This window comes from Eschrichtius robustus, chromosome 7 (assembly GCF_028021215.1).
Source record: "Eschrichtius robustus isolate mEscRob2 chromosome 7, mEscRob2.pri, whole genome shotgun sequence".
Classification (NCBI taxonomy): Eukaryota; Metazoa; Chordata; class Mammalia; order Artiodactyla; family Eschrichtiidae; genus Eschrichtius; species Eschrichtius robustus.
The window spans coordinates 6,594,067-6,617,218 of NC_090830.1; the positions used below are offsets into that span (position 1 = coordinate 6,594,067).

A 23,152-nucleotide genomic window follows, 5' to 3' on the forward strand; every position below is an offset into this window, starting at 1 on the left:
ATAAATACATCTCCATATAAACATAACACAAAATTAAATAGTTCAGAAACACAGACACCACTGAGTACACTTCCACTGTTGTCAAAATCTGCTGTAAACACCAGCTCACACTGAACACAAAAGCAGCTTCTACCCTGGCTCCGGGTTCACACCACGGAGACCCTGTACAGAGGGAAGATTTCTCCTCAGCCCCCCGCCTCCCACCCCTCCCACTCCCCACACAGCCCACAAAAGGAAAAAAAAGAACCCTAACACTTACAGCAGCAACACAGACGACGGCTACAGCAGCAGCCCTCCCCTCCCCCAAACAGAACAGTTAGCGTTTGGGCCAATTCAGAAGAGAATACAAAATCACTTTTTAGAAATGTACTAAGGAAATCAATTTGAAGCAATACTTTTCAAAGTGTAATACTTTCTTTAGAGGACTTATGACTTCATGAACCCCACCCATTCCTGGGTAAAGGTTGCACAATGAACACCAGAAAGCACTGGCCCCAGCTAAGTGACAAAAGGTGTAAGCCCTTTTTCATTTAAAGATGTCAAGTAGCAAGAAATCGAATCCCGTGTTCTTCTTTGCCCCTCAGAAGGTCTCTTCTGCTTTGCCCCATGTAATGCTGTGTATGACATTCAAACATGACACTATTATTGAGTTTCAAGCAGGTAAGATAGCAAAGGTTTTGTTGGGAAACATTCAGATTTGGACCATTAAATTCAAACCTGTGGATGCGGTTCATTCTTAGAGCTCAGAGGGGCCCCCATTTGATTTAGCTCTGTTGAGGGTGTCCACAAAGGTAACAGCTCACTCAGAGTCCGGTCGAACCTTGGTGCTCATCTGACTCACCAGGCTGACCGCTCGACACAGACCAGCCCGGAGGGCCTGGCTATTCTCTGCTGCATAGTCTCCGGGAAAACAGCCCTGGTTTCCAAAACACTACCCGGGGTTTAAGTTCACCTTTACGTTGCGTTAGGATCCTAGAGAAACGTCAGTCACCAAAGTACTGAAAGAATATATCGCCGGAACAATTTGCCAGTTCAGTGATTCCCATTATATTATATACACTATGTGTGTGTGTGTGGAATTCACACACACACACACACACACACACACACACACACACACACACACACACATATATATACATATATACTTATGTATCTTTTATTTGTACGAAACTTGAACTGCACAAAACAGTACTTTGCAAGAATCAAGAATCAAGTCCACAAATAGAGTTCAACGACACACCAGTGAGAAGACGGGGAGCTCTACTGGGACGAGAAGGTGAGGCTTTGCAACGTACGAAAGAATTTCAGAACCACGGATTCACTAGCCTGACGTGTTCCACGTGGGATCTGGATCGACACTTTGGGGATCCTTGGAAAGAACAGGGCAACTGGGCCGGCTAGGTACGCTCACCGAGATTCCAGAGCTAATGCGAATGAAAAGGCCCAGGCAGACCAATTTGGGTATATAATTGCTATGAAACAATTATTTCTTTCTCTTTAAGAAAAAACAAAGTCTATTTCAGAATAAATTTCTTTATATTCAGTGATACGCTTATTTATTTATTTTTGGCTGAAGTGGTATTTGACTTTTGATATTAAAATGGATTTATTCAATGGGTCGGTAAACAGGCAGCTCCTTTCACATCTGGGTGATAAAGACATTTTTTTTATCAGCGCCAGAAATCACCCCCACCCTCGCCTCACTCCCTCCTAAGGTCTGTGGGTTGATGTGTGCGTTTGGTGACTGCTATTGACAACACACCTCATTCTACAAGGCCTGCTCGGGCACCCGCTTGTGGAAAATGACCGACTGTCTTTGCTGGTACTGCTGCTTGCGCCTCTTCCTTTTGTCACACTGGCACAACAGCAGCATCTTGAAAGTGGTTCTGAATGTTTTGTTGCACAGGGCATAGCACACGGGGTTCACGGTGCTGTTGATGTAGCACAGCCAATAGCCCAGATTCCAATAGGTTTTGGGGATGCAGCTGTCACAAAAGGTATTCACCAGAACCATAATATTGTAGGGGGTCCAGGTGATGATGAAGGCAAGCAAGATGGCGCTGAGGGTCTGGGCCGCCTTTTTCTCCTTGATGAGGGACATCCGTTTCCGCTTAGTGATCTGGCTTCTGGTCTTCAGAGCAAACCTCTTGGCCAGAGTAGCTTCCTTAAAGGACAGAGGCAGGGTGGCCGTGGTCTTGCCCACTGAGGAGTTGACATCAGAGGCCTTGGCTGTGTCCACGGCTGACTCTAACTGGATGGGAAGCTTGGAGAAGCTTTTCTGAAAACTGCCTCCGTCGTCCATGCTCTTTTGGGCCTGCAGTTTGCTGGCTTTCGTCTCTAAGTCCACTGCCCCCAGCTCCTCCTCCGGCACCTGCAGGTTGTCTGACGAGGGTAATTTGGTGGAGCTGAGGATGGTGCTGTGACCTGGAAGCTTGAGCACGATGGAGTAGATGGCTCTTGTCTCCGAGCCAATGTCCTCCTCATCGGAGGAAGCGGAATTTTCCAGGGAGGCGGCAGCGTCGTTGTTATTCCAGCTGTCACTGCTGCTGTGGTCTTGGTCCATCTGTTCGGCGCTGGGCTTCCAGCTCTTGGTTGTGAACCAGAAGTGGCAGCGTCCGTACTTCCTCCTGGCTGAGCGTTTCACGCTTTGCTGTTGAAGCTCATAGCTGCTGCAGCTTCGAGAACTACCTGTGGGATGGACAAAGTTCTCTGCCTCTGCCTCTGTCCCAGAGGCCTGCAGCCCAGCAAGCTCTTTGGTACGTTTTTCAGTTTCCTTATAGATCCTCCAGTATAAAATAGTCATAATGGTGACAGGCATATAAAAGGCAGCAATTGCTGTGCCGAAGGTGATGGTGGGCTCACTGAGGAACTGGATGAAACACTCCCCTGGAGGCACAGTTCTCTTCCCGACAAAGTATTGCCAGAACAAGATGGCAGGAGCCCAAAGGATGAAGGAGATGACCCAAGCCAGACCTATCATCACACCAGCTCGCTTTGTTGTTCGTTTGGCTCGGTACGTGAGCGGCCTCGTGATGGAAAAGTACCTGTCAAAGCTAATGACCAGAAGATTCATGACGGAGGCATTGCTAGCCACGTAGTCAATGGAAAGCCAGAGGTCACAGGCCAAGTTCCCTAAAGCCCATCGGTTCATGATGATGTAGGTAGTAAACAGATTCATTGAAATGACCCCAATAATCAGGTCAGCACAGGCCAGACTTAAGAGGAAGTAGTTGTTGACGGTCTTCAGTTGCTTGTTGACCTTGAATGCCACTATCACCAGGATGTTGCCGATGATGGTCACCAAGGCCAGGACGCCCGTTAAGAATGCAATGAAGACCACTTGCCAGATGGTATGACCTCCCAGAGGGTCACTGGTGGTGCCATTTGGAGAGGAGAAATTCCCAGCTGCCCGAGAAATGTTGTAGCTGCCAAAATGAGTAACCGTTCCTGGGGGCAGCCCTGCATCGGAAGGGCCGTGAATCCAGGAAGAGCTGATGTTCGGAAACAAAGGTGAGGTTGTATTGTTATTGTGCAAGGTCATGGTGACTCTCTGACATAGTCTGGGGAGAAAAGAGAAAAGATGGAGTCAGGACCATTTCTGCCTTCACTGGATTTGTTCTTTGCATTGCATCCTTTAAAAGTAGCACTCCTCCTATTATTGGATAATAGGACCTATATTATAGGCGAACCTGGGAGAGTCCAGCACATCAGTTCATCCCCTTATTTTAAAGCTGAGGAGTTGTCAACTTTATTTCGATAAAAATAGATAAATTAAATAAAGGTGAGGAGCACAGGGCAGGCAGAGATCGATTTGTTCAAGGTAGGTAGCACGATTAGCTGGTGACACGCACTGAATATTGTGCTTTTTCTCCACATTTTCCACCTTTCTAAATACAGACCACATATACTTCCACATGACGTTGTTATCAAACAAAATCTTCCTTCCTTCTCTTTCTTTGAAAAGTAGGGGAAAAATAGTAGACGCATATATGATACTCATCCAGCATTGCTTTATCATCACACTACATGAGAAATTGATCTTATTCATTTGCATTTTATCCACCTGGGCATTTACCTAACCCAGGCTTCAAACATAAGCAACTTTAAGGCAATTCCAGCCATGTAAGCCTCACTGGAATAAGCAACAGCAACCTGGAGCAAGGGGGGAAATACGCATAAATCACTTTACATTATATTATCTCTTTAACACACAGTTAGAAAAAGTAATGTATTGGTTCCTTGTAATGGCTGGGGACAGTATACGAGGCAGCTATCTTTTGCTTGATAATATGCAGAACCTTGACCAGACTGTTCTGAACTGACCGAACCAGTTTTGAATATTTCTAGTATTTAGATATGTTATTTCTAGCTATGAAAAAGCATGTTAGCACCACACACATTTGCATATAAATAGTTGCAAAACTGCGATTAGTTCTTTTTTCAATTTAATTTTTAATTTTATATAGCAGTATAGTTGATTTACAGTTGTGTTAATAGTTGTGTGTGATTTATAGTTGTGTTAGTTTCAGGTGTACAGCAAAGTGATTCAGTTGCACATATGCATATATCCATTCTTTTTCAGATTCTTTTCCCATAGAGGTTATTACAGAGTATTGAGCAGAGTTCCCTGTGCTCTGCAGTAGGTCCTTACTAGTTGTCTATTTTACACATAGTAGTGTGTATATGTCAGTCCCAGTCTCCTAACTTATCCCCCATCCCGCTCCCCCCCACCTTTCCCCTTTGGTAACCATAAGTTTGTTTTCGAAGTCTGTGAGTCTGTATCTGTTTTGTAAGTAAGTTCATTTGCATCACTTTTTTTCTTTGGCAATTAGTTCTTTCAAACACGTGTTACCAAAATAAATAAATAACCAAGAATTGTTACAATGAATGCATCTCTAGTAAGACCCTCTATGCTGTCACGGAAAGCCTTGGTTGAGACCAGCTCCAACCTCTCAGAACCTCCAGAGTTTTACTTCCAGGACGCAACTGACTCAGGGATTCTCACACCACCAACCTCTGTGGACTTTACTCAGTAAATCATTCCTCAACGAGTGTCATTCTAAGAATTCAACGTTTGAGAATCACAGCAAAAGCTATTGAGAACACTTCTGCTGTGTTTTGGCTCTTGGTTAAAATGTTCAACTGTAAATTCTTATAGTGCAAATCTGTGTACCCATGCACATGGTTAAGAGTCCTAAATCAGGCCTTTAGTTATTGCAGGTCAGGGTATCTCTCAAAGGAGTGTAGTCAGATTCACACACTGCCTTTTGGAAAGAGCTTAGGGTGTAGCAGGAAGATTTTGGAGTCCCAAAGGCATAGGTTCAAATCTTAGTTCAACCACTTCCTGAGGGTGAGATCTTGAGTATTATTTAAACTCTTTGAGTCCCAGTTTCCTCATTGAAAAATGGGAATGAAACATTCTGTATAATGGAATAAATTCAACCTAGAATTCAATAGTAAGTGGTGAAAGAAACTTTGTCTTTCATCAAAATGTTTTAATACATGTAAAGTACTTAGACCAGAGTCTGCAGGTAGTACATGCTTCGTAAGTGTAGTGTCTGCTGTTTTATTATTATTATTTTTTTGCTGAACAGTGAACTCACTTTGCTTTGGTGGCCAAGATGCTCAGAGGTCAATTTAGCACAATTATAAATGACAGAAGAGAATATTTATTAGACACTTCCTACGTGGTACACATTTTGTAAACCATCATATGTACTGTCTCATTTAATCTTTAAAATAACATCATTTTAACAGGAAATCGAGACCCAGAGAGTTAAGTAATTTGTCCAAAGATTCAAGCTAACAAGTGACGGTAAAGGGGCAGAGATTCACAACCAGATAATCTGAGCCTACTGCCTCCTTGTTTAACTGTGGTATTACTCTGTCTCACCACCAAGTCAGCCATACAACTAGTCCCTCCTAACTGGTTATAACTCATTATACACCTCTTTAAAGTATAATTGAAGAATATTGAAAAGTGTGTATATGCAGTATATATGTACCATGCATGTGTACATACATTCATGGTTGGACATATGAAAGCACACACACTTTTACATATATAAAATACACTTACATATATTCACTTCAGCACTATTTGCAACAGTAGAATATCGGAAATAGTCTAAATATTATAATGTATTATTCTGTTACAGAGAAGAATAGTTTAAGAACTGTATAAACCCTCAGAATGGGAGAAAATATTTGCAAATGAAGCAACTGACAAAGGATTAATCTCCAAGATTTACAAGCAGCTCATGCAGCTCAATAACAAAAAAACAAACAACCCAATCCAAAAATGGGCAGAAGACCTAAATAGACATTTCTCCAAAGAAGATATACAGATGGCCAACAGACACATGAAAGAATGTTCAACATCATAAATCATTAGAGAAATGCAAATCAAAACTACAATGAGGTATCATCTCACACCGGTCAGAATGGCCATCATCAAAAAATCTAGAAACAATAAATGCTGGAGAGGGTGTGGAGGAAAGGGAACACTCTTGCACTGTTGATGGGAATGTAAATTGATACAGCCACTATAGAGAACAGTATGGAGGTTCCTTAAAAAACTAAAAATAGAACTACCATACGACCCAGCAATCCCACTACTGGGCATATACCCTGAGAAAACCATAATTCAAAAAGAGTCATGTACCAAAATGTTCATTGCAGCTCTATTTACAATAGCCAGGACATGGAAGCAACCTAAGTGTCCATCATCGGATGAATGGATAAAGAAGATGTGGCACATATATACAATGGAATATTACTCAGCCATAAAAAGAAATGAAATGGAGGTATTTGTAATGAGGTGGATGGAGTTAGAGTCTGTCATACAGAGTGAAGTAAGTCAGAAAGAGAAAAACAAATACAGTATGCTAACACATATATATGGAATCTAAGGAAAAAAAAAAAAAAAGGTCATGAAGAACCTAGTGGCAGGATGGGAATAAAGACACAGACCTACTAAAGAATGGACTTGAGGATATGGGGAGGGGGAGGGGTGAGATGTGACAGGGTGAGAGAGTGTCATGGACATATATACACTACCAAATGTAAACTAGATACTAGTGGGAAGCAGCCGCATAGCACAGGGAGATCAGCTCGGTGCTTTGTGACCACCTAGAGGGGTGGGATAGGGAGGGTGGGAGGGAGGGAGATGCAAGAGGGAAGAGATATGGGGACATATGTATATGTATAACTGATTCACTTTGTTATAAAGCAGAAACTAACACACCATTGTAAAGCAATTATACTTCAATAAAGATGTTTAAAAAAAAAAAAAAAAAGAACTGTATAATTCATCACTATTTTCCCATAGATGAAATCTACATTGCACTAATTTCCAATTATAGGTAATTGATGCATTTTTTTCTTCTTTACTCCTTTTTCTTTCTCTGGGTTTTATTAGGTGTTGTCAGCTCATCTATATTTCCAGCTCCCTCTCAGTGAGGGGATGTCCATATCTGGGAAGTGCTACATGCTGTTTGGGGTACTCACATTTATGGTTTCTTCCAAGACACATGTATGGAAAGTCTATCTGCTGTCTCCTCTCCACCCAGATCCCAGTTCACCTTAGTTCTAAAGGTGTTTGCCTTGGAGTCCCCCCCCCATCACACCTGCAACTACACATATGAATGAGATCAGCCTTGTCTTTAATGAGTCACCTCTGCTCAATGTGCCGTCTCTGAGGTTAGTAACCACTTTTCTACTAGGAGGTCTAGGATCCCTCTCTAATGTCCTCTACTACATATGTTCAGATAAGGATTACTCTTTTCTTTTTTGTATTTTCACCCTTATTCATGCATTTCTCTTTTTCCTGCACCATCCCTTGCTAAGTTTTTATATACAGACAGTCTCCAGCTTAATGATGTTTAGACTTGATTTTTCAACTTTACGATGATACAAAAGTGACATGCATTCCAGTGGAAACCATACTTTGAATTTTGATCTCTTCTCCAGGTGAGTGATACAAGTTACAATAGTTTCTCTTGATGCTGGGCAGTGGCAGAGAGCCGCAGCTCTCAATCAGCCACACGATCACGAGGGTGAACAACTGATACACTTACATCCATTCTGTACCCAGACCACCATTCTGGTTTTCACTTTCAGTACAGTATTCAATAAGTAACATGAGCTATTCAACACTTCGTTATAAAATAGGCTTTGTGTGAGATGTTTTTACCCAACTGTAGGCTAATGTGAGTGTCCTGAGCATGTTTAAGGCAGGGTAAGCTCAGCTATGATGTTCGGTAGCTTTAGGTGTATTAAATGTATTTTCAACTTACAACATTTTCAACTTACAATGGGTTTATCAGGAGCAACCCTATCATAAGTCAAGGAAGGTTTGTGCTCTCTGAACAGCTTTTGTCTTCCCACCACCTTTCACTCCAAAGCTTCCTGGACACAGCAGCTAAGTCTCCTTGTCCACTGCTTGGGTTGGGTTAGGGCCCATTTTACGTTCCTCGCTTCCTCCTACTCCCTCCCCACCCCAGTCACTGGTGTGCTCTGAATCTCACGTAACCATCTCTAGCACCTTTTAAGACACTTAAAATACTTTCTAGGTCTCTGCTTTCATGTCATATGGAATCGATCACGTTCTATAGACCTATTTTTATCACTTATGCCATGCTGATTTTATTATAAATAAATACAATGGCTAATAATCCCACAGCTTTATATTTGTGCTGATAATACATCAGTCTTCTTTCATCTTTCTTTTTTTTTTCTTTTTATCAATGCCATGCAGTGGATGGCTGTTATTTGTCTTTCCTTCAGCCATTCTTTTGGAAATGGCCTGTCATCCACAGTATGTATTTCTGGCTGGGCATCAATCACATGGTCTGACTCCTCTGCCTCAGTAATGGGCCTGAAGGACATGCAAAGAGGAGCAGTAAGAGTAAATATGGGGAAATGACATGGATGTTGGAAAGAGAGAGGGTAATTCTCTGTTCCTTGGGATTCCTGGGTGCTGGTGACTCTATTTATACCCACATGGAAAAATCTGTGAAGCAAGCAAACACAGAGGAGAGATATGGGGGAAGGAGAGAGATGGGAGGGAATGTGGGGGAATAGAGACAGTATGATCATCATGGCCTCTCAAACCTGGATCTAGCCATTCCTGAAGTCAACTCTGCCTCTTTCAACTTGCCAGTTATGTAAGCCAACCATTTCCTTTGCTGCCTGGGCTACCTGAGAAAGGTTACTGTCATCTGCACCTGAAAGGGTCCTTATTAACATAACTGCCATCAGCTACATCAGCACTTCTCACTGAACCACTACTAGCTTTAGGTCATTCAGATTGGTGCCACTGAATTCAGTAAGTCAAGACTCTGCCTTCCAAGGACTTACACCTTAGATGAGATACAGGACATGGATAACATAATTTTAAAAAGCACGTAGTTTTTAAGGAAAGTCACATTGCTCACTGCAAATAACACATTATGTTTGTACAATTAATATCAATTTATTTTGCTCAGTTGACCGATAATAGTGAAGAATATAAGTAGGAATTTTGGAAATAAGCTGGAGATCAATTCTCTCTTTCAGTTCATTTCTGTGAATCATGAGGGCAATACACGTTATACAATATTCCAGTCCAATTATGCTTTGTTGGAATACAGAATATAAAAGAAACCAGAATTGAGGAAAGACACCTACACTTAGGACCAGCTTTCTATAATGGGTTGATTAAATACCTGTCCTGGTGTTTCTGGTGTCTAGGGGTATCTTGACTCATCATCAGAAAACCTGTGAACCACAAATTGTTAGGTGATCTTTGACCTGAAATCTTTGGTATACTTACCAGTAGCCATTGTTCTTTTTATAATTCAACATTAATTCACTATCTAATATCACTTAAAAGTTTCAGATACTGTGTGCATTAGCACTATACCTGAAAAAACAATGTACATACTTTAATTAAAAAATAATGCTGTTGGAAAAATGGCACTGATAGACTTGCTTGATGCAGGGTTGCTACAAACTTTCAATTTGTTAAAAATGCAATTATCTGTGAAGAGCAGTAAAGCTAAGTACAATAAAACAGGATATGTCTTTACTGGCCTAAATAGAGACTAATGTAACCAGAAATAAATCCATGTATATACGGTCAATTGGTCTTTAAATACTCTAGTAGAGACAGAGCTTTGAGATAAGGTCTTCTGAGCTGCAAACACATTGATCTTTGAGCATTAAGGGATGGTGCAGTGGCCTAAACATTAGGCAAATAAGAAAGATCTCCCTCCCCCAACCTTCACTCAGGTCCCTGTACCTGAGACATTTTCCATCACCTTTTCTCTGGGCTCCATGCCACCGTGCCATATTCATCTCATAAAAAGGATCCTCCCATTCTGGAGGTTTGACAATTGATGTCTTGTTAGTACACAGCATGACATCAGAAGAACCTGATCAGAAGTTCATAAGGACTTCAACACAGAATATCTAAAAGTTCTTATTAGACATGATAGTCACCCAACACCTTTCTTCCTGTACAGCTATCCTTTCATAAGTAATATGTGACTTCCTAAGAATCAGGGGTTCTAGTTGAGACCGAGATGAAACAACGATAAACCTGGATTAAATGTACTCTGTTTAAGGTGCTTTTTCCGAGAAAGGGATGTCATGTCTATGCTCCATGCTCTTTTCCGCATCCTGACTCAACAGCCTATATGCTGTGCAGTTAGTATATTTTGAGTCAAGGGAGGTCATGGTTAGTGCTCATTGAATTGACTTATATTGGTGAGGAGAGCTAAGGGAAACATTGCTTTTTAATGCTCAGGAAGAAACAGGTGGTGGGAACAGAGAGGCCTGTAAGCCTGCTGACCTTAGTACTTTATAAGTGGTCCCAGGCAGGAATGCAGCCTGCATGAGGGCAAACGGGGTTATCACACAGGAGCAGAAGGGGGCGGGGGGTGGCTCTAGATCTGCTCTGGGATTTACAGCAGGTTCCTGCCCAGGGTGGGAGCTGGGGGCTGTGGGGTCCCTGGGGCATTCAGGGTGTTGCTACTGAAGTGGTGCAGGCCCAGCCCCCAGGCAAGGAGCTCAAAACTGAACATGATCCTGCCGGTGGGCGAGACGAGCACCTTCCAGAGCCCTCCCGGATTCTGGGAGGAGGGTCATCCTTCCATGTGGGTTAGTTACAACTCTGTACATATAGGATGGTTCTTGATTTCATCTCTGAGTATATATAGATTTCCAGACCGTTTTTACTTCATTCCATCTAGGAGCACAAACAGAATTGAGTCACTTAGTTTTTCAAAATGTAAGTCAGGAGCCAATTAGTGGGCCAGCATGAGAATAAAAAAGAAAAGGAAATAAACAGAACTGAATGGGACATAGCAGAACACGAACCACATAATGATAACAGTACTGTTTCATAAAAGTTCTGATTAGCACATGTGCACACACACACCCACACATTCAATATATAGTCATGATGTAAAGTGTATTTTGTACTGTGGGTCACATTCAACAATGTTTGAAAACCACTGCAGTTGATAGTTTGACATCTTTTTAAAATTTAAAAGGAGAAAGTGAGGGAGAAAATATGAAAGAACAATTTGAGAGTACTAAGTTTAGAGGAAAGCGAAGGACACTCATGAGAAATTAACTCCCTTCCCCCTAGTTATGGAATAAAATTTTTCTGGGATTATAAATCTGTAAAATATATAGATAACTTTTTTTTTAAATGTTTAAATATCTGATATGAAAATACATGTGAAAGTTCTTAGAGAGTCCTAAAAGGCCAATATAAATCTGAAGCCTTTGTCTAAATGAATTCTACCTCTATTATTATTATTTTAATCATGAAGGCTCAGGGAAAAAAGGGAAAAATATCTTGCAATTCACAATCATGCTTTTTTCTAAGACCAATTATTTAGTGCTTCTTCCGTATTCGAAGTCTGGTATGCATCATGTTGCAGGGCTTGTTTCGGGTCTCTCTTGGACTGCCTTCTTTGCTAAGAGTGTCTCTGTTTTCTGTCATAATTCATCACAGTATGCAAGCTAAAATGACTTACCCCGAAGCTAGCTTGGTCGGGCACAGGAAATGCCACCGCCGACCACTAGGTGGCAGAGCTGACTCGGAGAACAACCTCTCCAGCAGGCGCCAAAGCGCCGCCTGTTTCCCCAGGCTGGTGATGGGGAAACTTCAGCTTAGTTCAGTCATGCAGTCCGTGAAGGATATCAAACAGGGTCAACACACGCTCGGCAATCAAACATGTCTTTAAAGGGCATCCAACCTTTTCAGACGCGCACAGTCAGAATCAAACTTTGTGAACTCAGCTCGTGTTATTCATTTCAAGCTGCAGGGAGGACAGATGTGCCCTAATATGGTGCAGTCACTCCTGGTGCAAAACAGAACATCCCAGAAGCCAAAACTGGAACAGAATTCCATTTAAAAAGGACAAAGCTTGTTTTCAAAAAGTGGATGCATCGTGCTGCCTCCCTTGGTTGCCGCCTTTCATATGTTTTATTCAGTTTGACAACAAAAATGAAGGCTGCTTGGAAAAGCACTTGCATCAGCACTGCCTAGGCATAGAAGTTGCTACTGAAATAACATGGTTTTTACCTTAAAAAAAAAAGCCTAAATGGGACTAATGATTATCTGCCTCAGCACTCTCAAGCCTTTGTTATTAGAATTTCTAGAGAAATGACAAGAAATGAAAAACAGAGGTGAAGCCTCTCTGGGGTTCTTTTTAAATATCTGGGGGCTTCCCTGGTGGCGCAGTGGTTAAGAATCCGCCTGCCAATGCAGGGGACACGGGTTCGAGCCCTGGTCCGGGAAGACCCCACATGCCGCGGAGCAACTAAGCACGGGTGCTACCACTACTGAGCTTGTGCTCTAGAGCCTGCGAGCCACAGCTACTGAGCCCACGTGCCACAACTACTGAGCCCACACGCCTAGAGCCCGTGCTCCGCAACAAGAGAAGCCACCGCAATGAGAAGCCCGCGCACCGCAACAAAGAGTAGCCCCCGCTCGCTGCAACTAGAGAAAGCCCGCCGTAGCAACGAAGACCCAACACAGCCAAAAATAAAAATAAATAAATTTAAAAATAAATAAATAAATATCTGTAAGCCCACTTTGCCCACAGGAGTCCATGCACTCCCCCTGCAGTCCTTTTCTGAGGGAAAAAGAGGGACAGAGTGCAGCTGGATTCTGTTCCACTGCAAACCCTTGTGACCTAAGGTACGTTCAGTATGGTTTCAACATTCTGCAAATTCATTGTTATTTATTAATATTTTGAAGACCGTGCTTTTGTAATGTTATTAGAGCTAACATAATTGTAGAAATAATTCTGATTGGAAATCTTTTTAGTGAAAACAATCATATGGGCTAAATATTTCTTACATCTCCATTTACATACTGAAAGGACACCTGGGAAGAAAGTTCTTCTGGCTTGATTTTGACTTCTTGTGATTACTTTAAGTTAGAGTAGCTATGATTTTTTTCAAGGTCCATATTTATCAGAGTATTTATTTTTGTATCTGGACATAGTCCATACATGTGATTTCCTTTTAAACTTCAGCCTACATGTGTCCTGCCCAATTCACACATGTACAGAAGACTGTCTGTTTGCAAAGAAAGTAGCAGTAAGCGGGAGACACGTAGAAAACAGTGTAACAAGCCCTGCCACGATGCATTAGGGTCAGAAACATACTGATTCTGCCACATGGGCACATTATCTGAGTCCTCTGATCCTGCTTCCTCATCTATAAAATGAGGATTATCATATTTCAGGATTGGATAGAATGTGTAGAAAACACTCAGTATAGTCTGACGGGTCCATGGCAGTTTCTCAAAAATGGTGACTAATTGAAAAATTTTCTATGACTGTTTGATTTTATAGATTGGCGCTTTTCAAGGCTAACAAGAGCTGACATTTGTTGAGTATAAAACACTTGTTGGGTTGAGGTCTCAACCCAGGGTGACTCTGTCTCCATTTGGCAATGTCTGCGGACATTTCTTGTCACAATTTGGGGAGAACGTGCTACTGGCATACAGTGTGTAGAGGCCAGGGATGCTGATAAACATCCTACATGCACCAGACAAGCCCCTACAACAGAGAATTATCCAGCCCAAGAGGTCAACAGTGCTGAAGTTGAGAAACTCTACTATAAAGAAAGAGAGTAGAGATTCAGAAAATGTTGCAACATTCCATTTGCCAGGAGAATCTGGAGAATGTCCTGGCACTCACATACCTGGCATACTCTAAGTCTCTTCCAGAATCAGCTCACATTTAATTTCTCTGGAAATCACACTCTCCCCCACTCCCCCTGAGGATGAATCTCACGTTCATTTATTTGGCTCTTCAATCATTATTTCAGACAGTCAATGTGTCTGAGTGCTTACTGCAGGCCTTATGTGGAAGACAGAGTTCTTGCTGTCTAGGAACCACCTGGAGACACCATCAACTAAACAACATCACTGCAATAGAAGGAGAAAGGCGAGGCTATTTTGTGAGTTTGAGGAATATAACTCCAGGCTGCCATGCAGTAAAAGGAGAACACAGCATTCCGAAGGGAGGACACACACTATTCAAAGTCGACCGCCCAGTGGTCCTGCACGCCCTGCACATCCTCCCATCCGAGCCCACAGCATTTCAACTTGTCTCCCTCACTACACCGAAGATTCCATCTTCTGCTACTCAACTCTTTCCTCCGACATCTAGCACAATTTCCTTCCCAGAGTAGACCCAGAACTATTGTCTCCACCCCAGCATTACTGACATGAACACTGTTATACTTTGGACAGGAGAACCGATAAGGGCTCAAGGAGATAAGCTTGGAGAAGGTAAAGGCGGCAGGAAGGAAGAAACACATTGTATTCGCAACAGGCTGGGGGCTCCAGCTGTAGGGACAGCTGACAAACTTCTCTGGGGTTCTCAAAGCGACCTCAGATATGGTGGCATTTGGCTGGGAATGACCCAAGAAAAGAAAGAGTTCGGTGGAATACATCTTTCAGGACTGGAAGAACGTGAGTGAGAGAGGAGTCTTCCCTTGATCACCAGGCCATTGCCCAGGGGCGGCTTCAGCCTCTTCCACCTAAGAGAAAGAGAGATGGGTTCTCAAATAACCACACCCTCTCTTTGAAGGTTCGTCTGGTAGTTGGCACAATACAAACACAAGAGTTTTCTGGAAAAACAAACATCACATAATACACAAATTTTGTAATCACTCTTTGCTGCCCTTGAATGTACTCTGGACCTCATACCCTTAACACTTGTCACACACCCTGATGGCACTAGGAGTCCTGCAAGGTGGTACCCTGGGTTTGAGTCCGAGCTCACTGTTCACCCAGCTGTGGCATCTCCGGTTAGTTATGAAAGCTCGGAAACTCTCAGTCTCCACACACACCAGAAAATGAAGAATAGTAATAGCAGTAATACCGTATGGTTGTTAAGCAGATTCAGTGAGGTAACAGGTGAAGCATCTGATACAACTGCCATCACTCAATAGATGTTTTATAAGTGGGAGACCCCTCCTCTCCCACTTCATCCTCACACCCAGAACTGGGGTCCCTGGTGTTCCTGGTGAATTTGAGGTTCTTGATGTCTCATCTCAGAAAGAATTCAGTGAGAAACAAAATGATAGGTAAGAAGTGGATTTATTTAAAGAGAAACACAATACACAGAGTGTGGGCCATCTCAGAAGGCAAGAGGTCTTGGGAGAAACACGGTGTGGTTAGTTTTTATAGGCTAGGTAATTTCATAGGCTAATGAGTGGGAGGATTATTCCAATTATTTTGGGGAAGGAGTGGAGATTTCCAGGAATTGGGCCACCGCCCACTTTTTGGCCTTTGGTGGTTCGCCTCAGAATTGTCATAGCACTGGTGGGTGTGTCATTTAGCTAATGTATTACAATGAGCATATAATGAGGCTCAAGGTCCACTGGAAGTCGAATATTCCGCCATCTTGGACCTAGTTGGTTCTACCCAGTTTTTGTCATGTCCTATGGCTATGTCATTCTTTTAAAGGTTGTGCCCTGCCCCCTTCCCTCCTGTTTCAGTAGGTGGGCCTCAGGGAATTACCAAAGTCTGCACCCCTTTTTCCTTGTCTGACGTTAACCAATGCTGCACCTGCTTAGGCAGATTCTCGGAGGACCCTAACAGGTTCAGTGAAGAATTGCAGGCCCTGACGCTTTCCTTGGACTTACCTGGAAGAATGTAAATATTGTCCTTTCTCACTGCTGCACCAGTGAGGAAAAGGCCCGAATTTGGGCACAGGCTACATGTTGCCCAACCACATAGAAACCCTGTGACAGCAGTACCTCTAATGGATCCCAATTGGGACTATCAACCAGGCCAGCCTGGTATCACTAGTAGGGATCACGTGATCCTTTGCCTCACTGAAGGGATGAAATGATGCATAATTAAACCTGTTAACTATGATAAGGTTAAAGAGATCACCCAAGGCCAAGATGAAAATCCAGCCCTATTTCAGGCCCGATTGGTAGATGCCCTCAGAAAGTATACGAATGTAGACCCAAATACTTTCGAGGGACACACTGTATTTGCAACTCACTTCATTAGCCAATCAGCCCCTGACATCCGTTGGAAGCTTCAAAAGCTTGCCATGGGGTCCCAAACCCCTCTCAACCTTCTTATTGACATAGCCTTCAGTATTTTTAACAATAGAGACCAGACTGAGGAGGAAAAGAAGGAACAGCATGACTTAAGGAAGGAATGACAGGAAGCCAGGCTTTTGGCAGCCATCATGACAAGACCTAACCCACCACCTGATCACCCCAAAAGTACTCCCAGAAGACCTCTGCCAAGGAAGGGAGCCTTTCTCAGCTGTGGGAGTCCTGAACACTGGAGCAAGGAATGCACAGGAAACAGGTCCCAGCCTACACCCAAAATGCCATGCCCACTCTGCAAGAAGATGGGCCACTGGAAGAGGGAATGCCCCCAGCACTGAAGGGAGCGAGGAAATTCCCCCACACCAGTCATGCCAGTGGTTGACTGATGGGACCTGGGACCTCCCAAGGCTCCTGAGGAGACTGTCATCATCACACGGGAGGAACCACGGGTGACCACTGACGTGGCAGATAAGCTTGTCCAATTTCTAGTGGACACGAGAGCCACTTACCCTGTCCTGACGTCTCATGCTAGGCCCCTTGCCCCTAATCCTGCTCTATCGTTGGGGTCAGAGGAAAGCCAAAACTAAAATATTTCGCCACCCCTCTACCTTGCACCTGGGGAAAGACTCCTATAACTCACAAGTTTCTTGTCATGCCCGAATGCCCCAGCCCATTATTGGGGAGGAATTTTCTCTCAGCCTTGGGGGCAACTCTTACTCTCTCTGAAGACCAAAGCCCAGGAGTGTGTTTGGCTGGACTATGTATTATACAAGACACAGACAGTCCAACCCAAAATATCCCCCCAGAAATTGAAAAACATAGATCTGCAGGCCTGGGATCAGGAAATCCCAGGGAAGACAAAGTTCATCACTCTTATAAAAATCACCTTAAAGGAAACTAATAACTTCCCTTCCAGGCACCAACACCCCATAAAACCAGAGGTTTGACAAGGCCTCCAACCCCTAATCTCAAATTAAATATGAGCTCTCATTAAATATGAGCTTTTGGTGCCATGCCAATCTCTCTGTAATACTCCAATCCTACCTGGTCTTCTCAGGAACCCTCATCTCTGCCATCCTTACAAAAAGCAAATTTTGCAAAAGGGAGTAAAGTAATTTAGAAATAGACTTGTCAAGACTAAGTAGAAATCCTAAGTGTCTTTTCTGTAAACATTAGTAAAAAGGGTTTAGCCATCTAGACAGGTGACCTTGATTTGTTCCATCTGCCAGAAGCCCAATTTGAATCCAACCCTTTGTAATTGATGGGTTTTACCTTGTACCTGACTCAGGGCTGAAATTCTGAAATGAGAACTATGAGGTCTCTCTGTTTGTTTGTGTGTTCATATGTATCTATATGTGTTTTAGATGTATGGTATTACCAAAATTAATTAGTAAAAGAGCTCTACTTAATTGACTTAAGTGCTTATATAAATACTCAGAAATATAAAACTGGCCAAAATGAATTTCAGGTTCATGTCATCTGGGAAATATTCAATACTAAAGTGATATCTGGTATTAAAGGTGGCTTAAGCTTGTTGGTCTGATTAATACAGACACCTCTTTACAGTCATCAATGTTAAGTATAGTACTTCTATTGCACCTAGGTTTACTAGAGGTCAAATAAAACCTTATTACTGTATATCTGGCAAATCTGTTAGCAAGAAAAGTAACTCAAAATGGGGAAAAAAAAACTTTTAAGAAAAGTAGGATGTGTGTTTTCAGTAAAGAAAGTATGAGGAATGGAATTGCATTTTATTAAGCGAAAAGGACATAGGTCTGACTTAGAGCTGGCTGTTTCTGGATGGAAAAATAAAGTGATGGATACAGAAAGTGATGAAAGGTTTGTGGAAAGTGGACCCTGAGAAAAGAGTTGTGCATGATCGGGATTTTCTAAGATTGAATTACATCTAGTCAGGTAAATGGATTTTGTTGGGAATGGGCTAGGACAAGACTGCATTTGGTTTCTCCCTCCAAAGTATTCTTGAAATGCTGCCTTTTACAACAGATTGTGTGAGTTTCTTTGCCTTTAAGTGATTTGTATTTGCTTTTGAGATCTCTCGTAACTTTGATTGAGAAATAAGTGTTGTCTCACAGTGCCCTATGATCTTATTTGACCAAGTGTTTTAAAACTTCTTGACAAACTTCCCAAATATCAAATTTTAATTAAAGTTCTTTTGATTTCCAGCTAACTTTGGGATGCTTTAGGGGGGCCCTGAGGTAACCCAAAGAAAAATATTTAACTAGGATTATTTGCTATGTTAAGTTAAATGTAATCATTTGTAATTCTGGTTACTGTAACCAAGGTTCTTTATCAATTACACTGTAATCAGATGTTTAACCATGCCTTTTAAGTCTTTTGTCATGTTTAGATATTTCGTACTATGATGCTGTTACAAAAAGTACTTCATCATCAAGAAGATCCACAGAAAGGCTATGGAAAGAGTTACAACGGTTCCACATCAAGAAGATGGCTATGTGAGGATTTCAGCCCATTCCGACTTAAAACAAGGAGTTGTCCTGCCCCTGAGGCCCCTAGATCAGGCATCCAGAGATTTTTACTTCCTGACAGGCAGGGTCGATGCCCCTACTTAGCATTGAAGCAGTTACAGAAGATGGACTGTCGCCCCTCTGTTTCCCATAAGAATATGGGAGTAAAATCTCTGGGGGAGGGAATGAAACAGGAGGGAAGGGGGCAGGGCACAACCTTTAAAAGAATGACATAGCCATAGGACATGACAAAAACTGGCTAGAACCAACTAGGTCCAAGATGGCAGAATATTCGACTTCCAGTGGACCTTGAGCCTCATCACACGCTCCTTGTAATACACTAGGTAAATGACCCACCCACCAGCGCCATGACAGTTCTGAGGCTAACCACCAAAGGCCAAAAAGTGGGCGGTGGCCCAATTCCTGGAAATCTCCACCCCTTCCCCGAAATAATTGGAATAATCCTCCCACTCATTAGCCTATGAAATTACCCAGCCCATAAAAACTAACCATGCCATATTTCTCCCAAGGCCTCTTGCCTTCTGAGATGGCCCACACTCTGTCTGTGGAGTGTGTTTCTCTCTAAGTAAATCCACTTCTTACCTATAACTTTGTCTCTCACTGAATTCTGTCTGCAATGAGACATCAAGAACCTCAGATTCACCGGGAACACTACTACTTCCTGAAGAGGGCAAAGAGGCTCTGGCTACATTTCTGGTATGGAAGCATAAAGAGGCTTATAGGGCAGTAGGGCAGGGGAGAGACTGAAGATGGTGGAAGAGTATTGGGGTTTGGGTCCTCTGTCTGGGGCTCCTGTTCTTCCGGGTGCCACTAGAGAGGGCTTTTGTGTAGCCCGAACGGGTCCCAGCTGGCAAGGTTCCCTAACGCAGGACTTGCATAGCTCCAGGTTTTCTCTTAGGGCCATAGAAGCCTGTACATAAGGAACTTCTGTCCATTTCCCCTGCCTTTTGCAAAAGATGTCTAGCTGTAGGATGGTACTATAGTTGAGGCTCACATTTTCTGGCCAGGCCTCATCGTCCTCAAGTTTATATTGGGGCCAGACTTCATCACAAAAGAAAATGAGCTTTTTTTGTTTTAAAGAATCTAGAGAAAATTTGTCCCAGTGACTCAAAATGCACCCGAGGGGTGAGTCCTTGGGGATGGAGGAGGTGTTTCCCATCGTTCCTTCAGGGAGAGAATGCTCCTGTACCAGAGAGGAGCACTAGCATTAAGAGGTCCCATAGGGGCTAAGATAGGACTGGTTCCAGGTGTCCCCATTCCCCTTCTCCTGTCGACTTTATCCACAATGTGGGTTAGCTACTTCCCCATGTGGCAGTCTTTTTGGCCCCAGCATTCTGGGGCACGTGTCCTATCCTGGCATCTGCAGTACCCAGGATAAGTGACCTTCCTGAAGGTTTCTCTATAGACTCTATAGATTAATCCCTGTATTCTGGGATATGTTCCCCTGGAATGGACATCCTCATGGTTCTAGGACCTATTTAAGTCCCAGCCTTTTTCTCTACAAAGGTGGTAAGTTTCGGAAAACAGGCACTGGCCATCAAGGGAGATGGTTTGTGAAAAAGGAAAAAAAACCTCTCTTTTCCATTTCTTTTTGTGGGCGGCACCCCTGGGGCCTTGGTGCCATCCTCGCCCTCCCCTCTTCCCACATGTGCTCTGGCCAGTGGGCAGTGGGGCTGAGTGCAGGGGCGGATATGGCAGCTGAAGTGGAGGCACCGTGACTGTAGTTAGGGGGATGGAAGGCCCCAAGACCCTGGAAGGACACTCCCAATCTTGCGACCCCGGGGAGGCAAGCACAGCAAATTCGGGTCACTTCCCAAGCATGTATCCCCGGGTGCGTGGTCATTTGTGTGACCCACCAAGCTTGAGTCGCCTGCCCTGCCCTAACAGGGTGGGGTCAGGGCAGACTCTGGAGGGGCCGGCCAAACACCAGGAGGCGGGGGGGTGGGGGGTGGGGGTGGGGAGGTGAAAGATGGTCCCACTACCCTGAGTCCCAACCATGTGGTTCAGGACCATCCCCCTCCTGATACCTGGGGGTTATGCACACAGCCCGCCTACTGCGTGAGGGAGCTCCCGAAGGGATCACAGCTGCTGCAACCATGGCACAAACTCTAAGTAAGGCTGTATTTCATATTTTTACACAACTGGACCTGTTAACAGTTAATCAAATGGTGGATAAGGCAAACCCAGAGGGGAAAGATCCTACGGCTCGGGTCCCTGGTTGCCTGTGACGATGGCTGGAAACTTTCCCTGACATGCCCTGCCCATATGTAACATTAGGAAGTGAAAGACCTACCAGCAAGGTTGGAGAGTGCCTGGCAGATTTCTTTTTCCCCATGTGCAGCAGAGTAAGGCACGAGATAAGAGTGGAAAGAGTGAGGTAGGAATGCAGAGTTGAGACAAGGATAATTAGGTGTAGGTGGACCAATAATAAGCCTATGACGGTAGCCGCGGGGAGGGGGCAGTGTTATGCTTTTAACTGTGAGCCTGAAATCATTGCGTGGAAATTGCCTTGAGGTGGGCGGACAGACCTAGCGTCTCTGTAGTCTGTTCCACGATCCACTTATCCTCTCACATAGACTTCTTTTCCACGCCATGCACCCTGATGGCTTTTAACTGCTCATCCTGCGTCCACATTTTTGTGGCAATAGGTCTGAAAATGAGACAGACTATAGGAAAGAGAGGGAGAGAGAGATGGAGATGGCTGGAAGTAAGGCAGCACCTCTCAAGCGCAAGGGAGGCAAGAGGCTGAGGCTTACCGAATTCTCCCGGCTGTCTCGCCAATATGGTCCCAGTGAATTTGAGGTTCTTGATGTCTCATCGCAGAAAGAATTCAGTGAGAGACAAAGTGATAGGTAAGAAGTGGATTTATTTAGAGAGAAACACACTCCACAGACAGAGTATGGGCCATCTTGGAAAGTGAGAGGCCTTGGGAGAAACATGGTGTGGTTAGTTTTTATGGGCTGGGTAATTTCATAGGTTAATGAGTGGGAGGATTATTCCAGTTATTTCAGGGAAGGGGTGGAGATTTCCAGGAATTGGGCCACTGCCCACTTATTGGCCTTTTGTGGTTAGCCTCAGAACTGTCATGATGCTGGTGGGTGTGTCATTTAGCTAATGTATTACAAGGAGCATGTGATGAGGCTCAAGGTCCACTGGAAGTTGAATATTCTGCCATCTTGGACCTAGTTGGTTCTAGCCAGTTTTTGTCATGTCCTATGGATATTTCATTCTTTTAAAGGTTGTGCCCTGACCCCTTCCCTCCTGTTTCACTGGGATATGTCAAGGTGGTCGTGGTGAAGTGACCACTTGCACTTGCAGCCACGTGTGCCATTCCTTGTTTTTAAATGTTTGAAATATTACTTTGTGTATATATGAATTTTCATTTTACTATTTGGTTATAAACCTCCGGGGACAGTAACAAAGGATTACTTTTTCTTTTCTTTTCTTTTCTTCCTTCCTTTCTTTAAGTTTCCAAGTCTTTTTTTGTGATACAATAAAGTGGTTTCCTCATAGGTAACATGTTTAATGTATAGATATTTGATACATATGATTTATTAATAAATGTTCATCTTTTTTTAATGAAAGCAAATTAGGCTAGAAAAAGACATAGTAATCATGGTTTCTCTCAACAACTTGAAAGTAAAAAGTCCTGAAGATCAAAATGAATTCCACTGAAGAAGAAGAGGCATTGAAGGATGGGGAGAAGGAAAGACAGGATACAAAATGAAAAAACCCCACCAGTCGTGGGGAAAAAAAAACAACCTAGCAAGATGGCTTTAGATACTCAGTGAAGAATTTTATGCATGGCTAAGCGATTTAAAAGCATTGTGGGAAACTGACACAACATTGTAAATCAACTATACTTCAAATTAAAAACAAGCATTGTGGGAAGGATAGGAAACTAGGTAAATGAAAACAAGACACCACAATTATATTTTGATTTCTTTTGTCCTTCCAGGGACATGCTTTCTAAGTTCTTTTTATATGACTTTGAGGACAAATTTCATGATGACCTCAGGACACTGCAGGTTTTGCTCTCAGTGTTTCCTTTC

General features: G+C 43.2%; 1 protein-coding gene across 3 annotated transcripts in view; it reads right to left on the bottom strand.

Moving 5' to 3' along the window:
• Positions 1-1,560: 1,560 nt before the first annotated feature.
• Positions 1,561-23,152, bottom strand: part of CHRM3 (cholinergic receptor muscarinic 3) — a 513,002-nt gene continuing 491,410 nt past the window's right edge. For all 3 annotated transcript variants that reach the window (XM_068548832.1, XM_068548831.1, XM_068548833.1), the window contains one exon: positions 1,561-3,563. In XM_068548832.1, the coding sequence (XP_068404933.1) occupies positions 1,772-3,544 (1,773 nt within the window). In that variant the 5' untranslated portion in view covers positions 3,545-3,563 and the 3' untranslated portion in view covers positions 1,561-1,771. The remainder of the gene's footprint in view (positions 3,564-23,152) is intronic.